The sequence below is a fragment of the Necator americanus genome, chromosome V, assembly GCF_031761385.1.
Source record: "Necator americanus strain Aroian chromosome V, whole genome shotgun sequence".
Taxonomy (NCBI): domain Eukaryota; kingdom Metazoa; phylum Nematoda; class Chromadorea; order Rhabditida; family Ancylostomatidae; genus Necator; species Necator americanus.
In genome coordinates this window covers 3,749,631-3,762,066 of record NC_087375.1, presented here as the reverse complement: position 1 = coordinate 3,762,066, position 12,436 = coordinate 3,749,631, and the positions used below count along the sequence as shown (strand labels likewise).

General features: G+C 38.5%; 2 protein-coding genes across 2 annotated transcripts; both read left to right on the top strand.

Annotated features, from left to right (window-relative positions):
• Window positions 1–32: 32 nt before the first annotated feature.
• Window positions 33–1,592, top strand: RB195_012832 (uncharacterized protein; the record flags this gene model as incomplete). Its single annotated transcript, XM_064202396.1, has 3 exons — window positions 33–39; window positions 716–1,159; window positions 1,246–1,592. The coding sequence occupies 3 exons, from the start codon at window positions 33–35 to the stop codon at window positions 1,590–1,592; spliced, it is 798 nt and encodes a 265-aa protein (XP_064058277.1).
• RB195_012833 (uncharacterized protein) lies at window positions 946–1,311 on the top strand (the record flags this gene model as incomplete). The annotated part of the gene is made up of 1 exon (XM_064202397.1): window positions 946–1,311. One exon carries the CDS (start codon window positions 946–948, stop codon window positions 1,309–1,311), a length of 366 nt encoding a protein of 121 aa, XP_064058278.1.
• Window positions 1,593–12,436: the final 10,844 nt, after the last annotated feature.

The window sequence follows — 12,436 nt, the reverse complement described above, 5'->3', positions numbered from 1 at the left end:
GAAGGCTAACAAATAAACAATAGAAAATAGGTATGATGGGTTAGTACACGAAAATCGACTAGAAATACCCTAGATCAGATCGTTTATTTTCCTCAAATGAGTTTTTTGCAACATAAGAGATGATTTTAAATCGCTACAGATTTAAATAATCTCTTATGCTGCAATATACGCAAAAAAAACACGAAAACGTTCACGAGTCCACGATTATCAACAGTTTGGCCACATCATCCATCCTTCTTGTGTATGTTCAATTGAGCAAAGCTAACTAAAGTGAAGTTTGCGAAGATTTTTTAGAATCACAGACTGCCTCGCTTAACATCCGATAACATTCTAATTGGGATTTTTTTCTTCAAGTAGCTCACGCTCATTTACAACTATGTGCTCACCTACGTTTTTTCACGTTCGAGTAACCTCTAGAAAATCATGTAAAGTGAAGGGAATCGTAAAGCGTAACAACACTACTATCAGGGTGTTCGGAAAGTAGCTGCCAAAAATTTCGCAGTAGCGCAGATTTTTTGAGATGTTCTGGAAGTTCCCGTTTTAAATATATTATGAGGACACTACCGCTTGTATGCACATAACATATCTGGTTCCCTTCTTCCTTGCCTATTTCGTCCTATAATGCCCGAACATTCCACCCATATTCGACACGCACTACGTCACTAGTTTGAATCTTGCCACCCCGCTGCTGAAGCCCATCGAAACTTAAGTCAAGTACTCGGCACTGAAGCCCCTTTTGAGCGGTATTTCCGCGCCTGGTTCCAGCACTTCAAAGCCGGAAACAAGAAACTCGAAGATGAGCCTCGCTCTGGTCCACCGAATGCAATATCGTTCGACGAACTGAAGAATCTGGCGGAGCAGCGTCCATGTGAAGGTGTGTGGTATTTTGCTGCCAGTCTTAACTGTTCGCTGTCCACCTTGAGCAATGGACTGCAATCTCTCGGAATGGTGAAAAAGCTCGGTCAGTGGCTCCCACATGCATTGAGCGACGGCAACCGTCAAAGACGCCTGGACATCTGCACTCAGCTGCTCTCCAGAAGCCGCAGATTCGACTGGCTGGACACCGTCACTCGAGATGAGAAATGGGTCCTATATGTCAACCACATCCAGAAACGTGCATGGTGCACTGACGATGAAATGCCGGATACTTTTGTGAAAGGTGAAATCCATGAGAAAGTCATGTTGAGCGTCTGGTGGAAGTTCATGGAATCTACTGTTTTGCACTGCTGCCCGACAACACGACAGTTACTGCCGAGGTCTACTGCGCTCAACTGCAAAGGCTGGCCGACAAGATCCGCAATGAGCACCTGAAGTTCGACAACGTTCGCCTGCTGCACGATAACGCGCGCCCTCACATCGCGAAGAAGACTTCTCAGAAAATTCTGGAGCTCGGATGGGAAGTTCTACCGCACCCACGGTACAGCCCGGATCTGGCCCCGAGCGACTACCACCTCTTCCGATCGCTTCAGCATCACCTGGAAGAGAGGCGATACGATGATCGTGACCACCTCGAAAATGATCTTCGGGCTTTCTTTGCCTCCAAGTCGCCGGAGTTCTACGCCAAAGAAATCCGTGATCTTGTGAGACGTTAGCAGAAGGTTGTCGATGTTGATGGAGATTATTTCGTCGAATAATAAAATGTAGTTAAAAAGTTGCGTTGTTTTGAAATTTTGCCGTATTTTGGCAGACACTTTCCGAACATCCTAATAGAGCGCGCTTCAGTGAAATTTAAATACGAGATTCGCAGCGGTTCTCGCTTTCTTTTTAGTAACTTCGGTTAAAAAAATCTCACCGTAAGACGCAAGGGAACCAGCATATTTGCATGGATCCCCGTTTAACCTTCCAATCGATGGATCTGCATAAATAATTAAAAATAATAAATAAATAATAATTAATAATAATTAAGCAAGCATGCAATTAGGCGGCACGGTGGAGCGTAGCGGTTGGAATCAAGGTGGGACTATCGCAAACTGCAGCGACGAGTGGTGCTAGCGAGGGTCCCGTCGCGGTCCCAACCACTAGCTCCACCGCGCCGCTTCGAACGCAGCCGCTTACCCAACTGCGCTGTTCTGGATGTCGTTTTGAGCCATCTATACACTCCCTTGGGTTCGAGAATATATTTGCTGGAAATGATGATGGTCCTGGCGGTTTAATACCACGGAAACGGAATATTAAGCGGTGTGATGTTAGAAAGAAAACTCTAAATCCTATGTTAAGCTGCCCGCAGAGTTCAGAGCCGTACGGGCGGCGTGGTTCGGCGGCTATGCACTTTGATGGTTATTGAGCGCAAGGCTTTGAACACTCAATAACCATTGAAGCGCAGAGCCGCCGAATCGCGCCGCCCTCGCGGTTCTGAACTCTGTGGGCAGACTAATGCTATTTTCTGTGCCATGAATAATGAAATCAGGGCAGTATCTGCATAAACTGGCATGATGATAAGAGGCACTATCGAAGCACGCTACCTTAACACGTATAAACTATGCTTGTAGTCATGTACTACGTTTTGTTACCGTATCCTTATGAGTTTTTTAGATGGGACCTCTATTAATAAAAAAAAATAGGAAGAATTTTCAATAGAAAGCATAGGCAGAAGTATCCCGAGCTTCCAAGACACGAGAATGTTTAAATTAGCATCCATTGCGTTCCTTTCCTTCAGTTTCAATATTTTTTCTATCCGCCACGATCGGTCCCTTGTCCCGTAATCCAAAATCCACCGTAGCCCGCTCGAAAGTTCACGACCTTTGTGCTGCATTCCTTTGCAGCGTGTCTCTGTTAGGCAAACGGTATCGTAACAGCACGTCAACTCATCAAAAACAATAATGTGAGGGTGAATGTAAAAAACCGTATCGTCACTTGCCCCGCGCTCACGCGAAAATCATTTGCAATCGCGGTAAAAGCGCGTGCAAAAAGCCCGTCTAACGCGCACATTCACACGTCGGCACGTAACCGCTTACGCGATTTTGCACAATAAACCAGACGATTTTAATTAGACTCTGAACTTTCCTCCCATGAACTTTATGTATAATGAGTTCGTATGATTAAATGTCATCATGAAGGTGCAATAGAAAATTATTCTTTCGCTTAATGACTCAGAAATTTGAAAAAAAGAACAGACTTTTTTTTGAGTGCATCACTTCTCCTTTTTGAGATTAGCCACGGAGAACTAGGTCCCGAACTAGGAGAATATTTCAAGCTAATTTTTTAATTCTTATGTGTTCACCTTCGCGAAAACGCGCAAAGGCGAAACAAAAGTTGTTGATAACAAGGCTGTGTTCACCAGCTTTCAGTAAATCCACCGTACTGAATTGACGACAAGTGAACAACTAGTAAACAAAGTTAGTAAACTAGTAAAATAAACAAGTAGTTCTCTTAATTCTTTTATTCTTCCTCTCGACTAACATTTATTTATGGGTTATGGGTCCCATGTTAAAAGCGAATCATGTATTTAATATAGAAGATGTGCGTAAACATTTTATATATACGTAAGCACACGTACATATATACCACACATACACCACCAAGGTAAATCCGAACCGTAAGGGGAACTGCAGCAGTCCTATAGTTTAGAAGGAAAAGTAAAAATACAATGTACAAGTACGAGATAATGTGGAAACGGGGGGAAACCCATCAGCTTACGAAGTAATCGACGAGCAAAAATCGATAAATCGATTGGCATCGGCGCACGGTACAAGATGGATGGATGGGTTTTGAACGGTACTCCGGCTTAGGTATTTAAAAGCATCACCCCACGAATCTGAGGTGGTACTGACTTCAGGTGGAGTATTCGTATACGGGATCCTAGATTATGGAGAGGGGGTGATTCCGTCCATTTCTTTCCAAATGCCGTAATAAAAACGGTCCGGAAGATTCGACGCGTGCACAAGGCTGGCGCGCTCCAATCGAACTCGTTGTAGAAAATAGCGCGCCGGAACGCTCCAAGCCGCATCTTCCGGCCCGTTTTTTACGGCGATTGGAATGAAATGAACGGATTCACCTTCTTCTCCTTAATCTGCGATTCCCTATACGAATAGTCCGAAATCCCTAAAATCCGTACCACCTCAGATTCCTGGGGTGATGCCTTTAAGAAGTAATCGACAAGCGAAAATTGATAAATCGATTGGCAACGGCGCACATGCAAGGCAATTGGATGGGTTTTGAACGGTACTCTGGCTTTGCCATTTAATATTACTGTTGTATGGAGGATAGAGTACAATAGAAGTCTTCAGAGAAGGTCACATGGTTATTTTCCAGAATTTTACCGCCTTGATGGCAACATCGTCTGTCATTGAAACATCGCAGTTCTACGGTAGCACATAGTATAGCTGCGTCATAGTTAGGAACAACCGTATCGTCCCTAACCGTAACGTAATCAACCTTAACAAAATTTTAACGGTAGAATCTAAGCAATAATAATTAGGTAATAATAATTACAAACAATAATAATTAGTAATAATAATTAGTAGTAATATTAATTAACTAATTTTTAACCCCAGAATCTAATTAACCAGTACTAATCAGTAATAGTACTTAATTAACTGGTAATTAATTAAGAAATATATACCTGATTTGACTGAATTTCTTTTACGTTAACGAGATTTCCAGGATTTTTTCTATTGAAATCTATTTGGATTTGCTTCAAAACTCGATTACTGTTGGATACTTCCGATGATATGCAACACATAGCGGAAAAGATGTGTTTCCGCGCTGAGCGACTAATAAAATTACGCTCTCACGTCAGTTTTAAATGCATCTCCACTATAATTTCGTTGAATTCAACCTTTACGTCGGCGAACGATGGTGATGATGATCGACCTGAATACTAATGAGCGCCATGGGACTTTGTGGAAGGACGACAAAGCCGATGATAATACTATAATATTTGATTCATCGTATTATTCTACAAGGATTCACGTTGATGGAGTTGAAATCATACAGTAAAGTAATCTCTGGAATCCTCTATTTTGTTCGTATACATTTTTATACGTAGTCCTTTCTCTCAAAGAACATATTTGATGATTTGTCTCCTCAGTCGTGGGCAGTTCGTTGACGTAGGAATAGGAAATCAGAATCAAATCATCGTTCGCAGGTGAAAATGCACTTGCTTTTTGTGCTTTTTTCTGCAATAGACGTGAGCTGCTAATACTGCTGTGCTTTACCATCTGTCTGTCCATGCTGTCTAGAAATTATTTTTTCAAATCTTTTTTTCCCCTAGAAAATAATTTTTATATGTGAATATCCCGTTCAGAGGTCTGTTCCGGACTACCGCATCTTTTTCAAAACAAACTATGCTGAACTATGAGACGTTTATGTTAATGATATCGTAGTATCGTAGAGATAATTATCCTGTAGTATAATGCTATGTCAATTTTGAAAATACTAGTAAAATAAAGGACGTGATGTTTAATTTCTTAAGGGAACATTTAATTGTTTTCTTAAAGAAAACAAGGCTGAAAACGTTAGTTATCGTCATAAGGTCATTTTGTGACGAATCAAAACAGATTCTGTTTTGAGGTCTTTTGATGTTTTGAAGATCTATGACCTCAACTATTACTACATTTTCTTAGAATTGAAAGTAAAGGGATGATTTTGCTTCTTCATTTTTCCTATTATTATTAGCGCTTTGAAATTACTAGTGTCTATTCAGTAGTTGGAATTCAAAGATGATTTATTCGCGGAAGAGTTTTGGAGGTTCACGCCTCACCCAGTTAAATGCAGTGTCCTCGATGATTTTCACTGCGGGGGCCTCTCCATTAATACGCATTGTTCATAACGTAAGGTAGACCCAAAACTGCACTTGAAACACGGTGCAGCTTCGTAAGCGGTTGCGCTCGAAGCGGTGCGATGGAGCGTAGCGGTTAGGCTCGAGGCAGGATCTTTGCTAGCGCTATCCTTTGTTGGAATTCGCGGTGGTCCCACCTCGATTCCAACCGCCTCCTCCACCGCGACGCTCCGAGTGCTGCTTACACATGGTGTTTCATCTCCTTTTGGCTCTACTATTTATAATTTCGAGAATTGCAGCAAAAAAAAAGCTAGAGTTCTAGTGAAATTCCACGAATCAGGGATTGGAGAGGATGGGTCAAAAGCATCCAAAAATTTTAGGTCGTATAGCAAGACAATCCCTTACATCCATTTGATTGAGAAAATGGTAATGCAAAGTAAAGTAGATCACATCAATCTATGTTTTCGTGTTATCTCAACGAGGTTTAGGTGAAAGTTTTTTATTGGCCTGATGTTTCGACAAACTCGTCTTTTTTAAGGGCCAGTTTCACCGACTAAAGGGGTTGGTAAACCACCGCGTTCTGTGAAGATTGTCACCAAGGCGAATGAGTGAACGAACGAATTATCACATCAATTGTAGTGGTGGAAAGAGGTGCATCAAGAAATTTCTCCCTAACCTACTTTGAGCGGACCTGTATAATCTCTTCCATGATAGTAAAGAGATGTCTCGTCGGATAATTTGAGGTTTATGAGTGTCCCAGATGCGTCTAATCGTCTTTTTTGGACAATTTTCGGAAGATTTTTGGATGATTTTGTTCTGATTTTTTTCCCCCACATTTTTGCCATCATTCTTGAGAACCTGGTCCTGAATAATATCCATAACCGTTGAAAATACTCTCAAACGCTTTCTTTAGGCGATTATCTGCTATGTAATAATCATCAGTTTAAGTGATGCTTGTATATCGTGGATTGAGCGCAGGAATAGAGCAAAATTCCCGTTGGTATCCCGATAGTAATACTTCAACGTTCCTTATCATCGCTTCGCTTTCCTTTTACGAATGGTTGCAATTCTGCAACTGCGGTAACGGATGTATTTTACCGTATTAAAATTTTGTTAAGAATTTTGCTATTGGATATACACAATTCCTGAATTTGAGCCGATGCGATCTTTGAAATACCTGCGATTCAAATGGTACACTACCTTGAAATGGATTTTGACCTCTTCACTTTTTTCACAGTAATTTTTTAAAATAAAATCTAACCTTTTGATTCGGTATTTCGATAACCTGCCCAGATTCAGTGAAGGATACAGAATGATACATTTGAATTACAGTACCGTCAGTCAAGGTACAAGGTTTCTGTTACGGTGTTCCTACGAGCACTTTCCAGACAAGTGCTCTAAATGTTATTTTATTCAATCTTTTCAAGAGGTTCTTAGAAGTTTCCTTTAACTAGAAGCTATCCTTTGAAAATGTCGTTCATACCATAATTACTAGTATGTCATTTATATCATAACTAGAAGTACTAGAACAATTTCCATATTAATTATTCTCTGTAGGAAGGAGAATAGTGTAGTCGGTAAGAGGTTCGGCAGAGGACTGCACAATCAATGGTTCGAAACCATCCTAGTGCCAACCAACCTTTTCATCCCTCCGGGGTCGATTAAAGGCATCAGCTCACGAATCAGGGGTGGTACGGATTTCAAGTGGAGGGCTCCTATACGGGGTCGTAGATTATGGAGAGAAATGTGATTCCGTCCATTTCTTCCTAATTCCCATAAAAAAACAGCACGGAGGATGAGGCACGTGCACAAGGCTGACGCGCTCCAATCGAACTCGTGGTGGAAAATAGCGCGCCGGGACGCTCGAAGTCGTATTTTCTGGGTCGTTTTTTACGGCAATTAGGAAGAAATAGACGTATTCACCCATCTCTCCATAATCTACGACTCCGTATAGGCATAACCCACCTGAAATCCGATCCGGACCACCCCAGATTCGTGGGGTGATGCCTTTAAACTGTTGAGAAGATTACTATTTGTAAAATGAGCTACCATTCATAATAACAAACAGCTACTATGCATCTGTATCCGCTAAAAGAGGGGGGTATTTACGAAACGGACGGGAATGACGGCAACATAAATGCTACATATACATGTTTAGGCTGCTTATATCCATCAAAACATTCACATGAGTAAAGGATTTTGGGATTTACATCCCATATTTCTCTCCTAACTCTCTTGAAATATAAAAAACTAAGTTATTGCTAGGTGTCTGTTTTTAAATACATTTTTAAACGGAAAAACAAAGCAAATTTTTTTAATAGCATTAAAAATGTAATTTTCATTTTAGTAATAGTCAGGAAACTAATAAACCACATAAGTAGTTTAAATTTATTTATTTACATTTATTTTATTTTATTTTTACATTTTTACTTTATTCACATTCTTATTCTTACATTTTATGATATTTTCATTTTATTTATTTATTTGTTTACAAAAATTTAAATGTACTATAATGTAAATACTACGTATTTTGAGATGAACCGCGCATTTATTTTCATTTCGTACTACATTTCACGAGATTTACGCTGTTCACGGGCTGAGCACGTTCATGCTCTACTTGCTGTATTATATAGTATGTAGATGAAATTTCACAGAAAAAAATCTACAAAAAAAAAGAATTTGTGTTAAAAATTTAGATTCATTAAGAAAAAGAATTTTAATTTTAATTTGTTAATAATTTAACTATTCCAACTATTTTTAATATTCTAATTAGGACGTACACGTATAACGCAATGAGTTCTTCGTTGGTTGTTTTGCTTCGTTCGTCGTCTGATGCCATGTCTGATGCACTTTTTTCTATAGGTTCATATAATGAAAGACACTTAGTTCTTCTTTTATGCTGTGCTCTATTATTATTTTCTGATATCATGAGGTACAATATTCATATGCTTGTTTGAACATCCATTTATGTCAAATTTATTCATCATTTCTTTGTTTGAAATCATCAACTGTATACATATAATCAGTTTGTACTTATGCTACAGTTCTTTTTTTTTTCTTTTCTTTCATTAAACAGCATGAAATGATGAACGTATAATGAACTCTACCTGATTCTTTTTCATACTTGGATCACAATACGGAAATCACCACCTATAGACTCTTATGTTATCACTAAAACTTTTTTTAAACTCTTTTTTCACGACTATCGAATCGCTTCGAGAAAATTCCGAAAAATGTTAAAGTTGCTTCTATGAAGCGACAGTATTATCTGTAAATACTGTTTATAGCCGTTATTGTTACTTATCACTGATTACTTGTAGCATACAGTTGGGTCAAGCGACAGCGGGAAAGGACGGGGCTCCTAGAGCTGCTCGAACTTTCTCGCAGGACCTCAGGATTGGGTTGACAGGAAGCTCTCAAGCATAGCGTAATCATGTCCCATGAATGTGTTACGTGCCGCAGGTTTTGAGGTGAACCGCTGTGGATCTTGGACAACGGGAGCCTCTTTCCAGTTCCCCTGTTGGGTCAAGGTTCTCATGCCATAGCTAGACTTTTCAGATGAGAACTTCCCCACAAAAAACTTCTATTTCTTCTTTGTGACCTTTGATTTGAAAAAAAGCGTTTATAAATACATACAATATAAAAGCAGAGGTATCCATAACTCTGATCCAAGTGAGACCACCTTACTGCTTTGCCTGTATAGAATGCTTTACGGCTTTATAGCACAACTATCTGATGGAACCGGAATTTTCGACTTTCGGTTAATCTCGGCATAATGTAGAATAGTGTATTAATTTTTTTGAGCAGTACATGGCTAAAGGCATCACCCCACGAATCTGAGGTGGTACGGATTTCAGGTGGAGTATTCGTATACTGGATCGTAGATTATGGAAAGGTGGGTGATTCCGTCCATTTCCTGCTAAGTGGCGTAAAAAACGTGTGCACACGGCTGGCGCGCGCCAATCGAATTCGTTGTAGAAAGTAGCGCGCCGGCACGCTCGAAGCCGTATCTTTCGGGCCGTTTTTTACGGCAGTTAGGAAGAAATGGACGGGATCACCCCTCTCTCCATAATCTACGATCCCGTATTCGAATACTAAAATCCGTACCACCTCAGATTCGTTGAATAAAGGATAAAGTCAAGGTCAAAGTGAATCAAGGATAAAGTCTCTGGCGTTAATCAATCCGCTTGGGATGCGCCCTCACGTTCACTTCAATTCAGAATCGTTTGAGGTTCAGGAACGTGTAACTGGCCTATACAATCACTCGCGGGTTTTTATTCTTCCAGACAAGTTTGGTACCAATTTATCGACGCCGGAGTGATGAAAGGCTTGGTGAGCACTAGGGCGGATTCGAACCTCCAATAGATCGCGCAAGAAGCACAACCTCTAACCGCTACACTACACCCGCCCTAATATGACATGATATGGACCTTAGGAGCCGGAAATTCATGTTTTGCTACCATAACTTTACCATATTCCATTTATTGTAGTGAGCGGTTTTATAGGTGTTCTTACTTTTGCTTTTATTAGGAAATATTAGATACGAACGAAATTATCTTCCTATTAAAGAAAACGGAAATGAGTTCTGAAATGAGGAACACTATCTCAGGAAAAAACTGTGTCTCTGTGTCAAAATTTTAAATTTGGAAAAATATTCATTACAATAAGAACGATATTTGACAGGATTTGACTACAGATAGAATAATAAAGGGATGGAAATCACTCCAAATGACGACCAGGGAACTCCAACCTCTCGAAGATAGACAAATGGGCGCTACAACCGGGAATTTTGAAAAAAAATTGTTAGGACATGCATATTTTTAAACATATTTATAAATATGTTTCAAATAATTCAGATATTATGGAAAGAAATTCTGAAACAAAAAAAAAACTATCGTATTTTTTAAGAGAGGAAATTAGTCTCAAATTTGCCAATCTCACATTTCTGAATAGGATCTGATTCTGTTTCTGTATCTATATGTACTGATATTTGTATATTAGTCTTATTAATAGATTTATTAGTCTTATTTCTACCTAAAATTATTTTTTATATTGTTCTTAACAGAAATGAATAGGAAGGCGAACACATTTCAAACCCATAGCGTATAGGATCCGCCCTCTGACAACATATCATACTTGGAACGTCAACGCTGTCGCGATAGCTCTACTTCTTGTGGACTTCTTTTTTTTGCGGTAACAGATTAATCGGCTTTTTTTTCCCCTCTGGAAATCCTAGAAATAGTTCTTTCTTAGTTTACAGTTAACATCTATAAAGCAATTATCACATTATATATACAGGAGAACAACATACAGTTCTTTTCTTGTATATTATTTGAAATATTCAGTTCAAATAATAATAATATGATAATAAATAGAAAATGTAGTTAAAAATAATAAGAAGATAATGAAAAAACAGCAGAAAAAAGTTGCTTAAAGGGATTAAATGGCTTAGAAGGAACTTATCTTTATTGAAATCTTTACTGAAACTGAATATTTCAAAAATACAGTAATTCCTTGCTGTTTTAGTGGATAAACTATAAATTATATAAATTATATGCATTTGTGCGAAAATAGTATAGTATTCCAGTGTTGTTTTAGCGGGTTTTCCGCAAATTATTTAAAATCCTTGAATTAAATAACTTGATTAAAATTATTGAAAGTCCATAAATTATTTAAAGTCCGTTAACCAGTCTCTTTCCTTTCCAAAAATTTCATCAACCATTGGGAGTTACAGTTTTCTTTTTCATCATTTAATCTGTTTAAAATTGGGGTCATTTAGCAAAAAGGGAAAAAATAATTAGAGAAAAGAAAAGAAAAGAAAGGAGTAAGGGAAAATTTTAAGTAAAAGTTATAGTCTGTAGTGTGTGTGTTGTGCGTCATCTCTTTTTAATTTCCATAGTGTGCTCTCAATTACTATCCCGGTGCTGCAGCGGGATTCGTTTACACGTTTTTGAATTTTACCACGAGTGGAAAATATTTGTATCTAAGTGCACTCTCACGCAAGATTTCACTCTCCTGACATACTTATGCCTATAAAAATCCCCATGAAAATACAAAATACCCCGTTTAAAAAAAAGTTTTAATTTCATTTTTTATCCATTATGTGCATTTTCGATGTACTGTACACGTACAAGGTGCAGCAAAATAAATGAGTTTATCTCTGTAAAACTTAAAATCGCAAGATTTTGCTGTCAGCAAGGTGTTAATTCATCTGCGAGCACATTGAACTTCCCAGAAAACTTAAAATTACAACTTTTATGGAGAAGTCAGTTCCGATGTTACCGTACATTGAAAAATTTCAAAGAAAGTGACCATTTTTTGAGCGTAACTAAAAAAATTTCAGGTACATTAAAAAATTTCAGATTTCATATCTAAGTCGATTACAGACCTATTCGTTCTCTTAGTTTTACGTCTTCTTTTTTGATTATTTCCAAATTTTTGGTGTACTTAAAAAATGAGTAAAACCGACGTTTTATTGATAAGGGAAAAAGCAAAATAAAAACCTCTAATCCTTGATTAATTTGATCAAAGTTTGAATTATGTTGGAAAATGACGATATTTACGAAAAAAATTGAGTCAAAATCCAACGTGTTCAACAATTTTATTCACACAGGGAGTGAATACGGGTACGGAAAAAAATTTGGACTTCCTGAACTCTCCAAAAAAAAGTTTAAATGTCGTCGTCATACGAGCGACCTTGTAAGACACATAATAGGA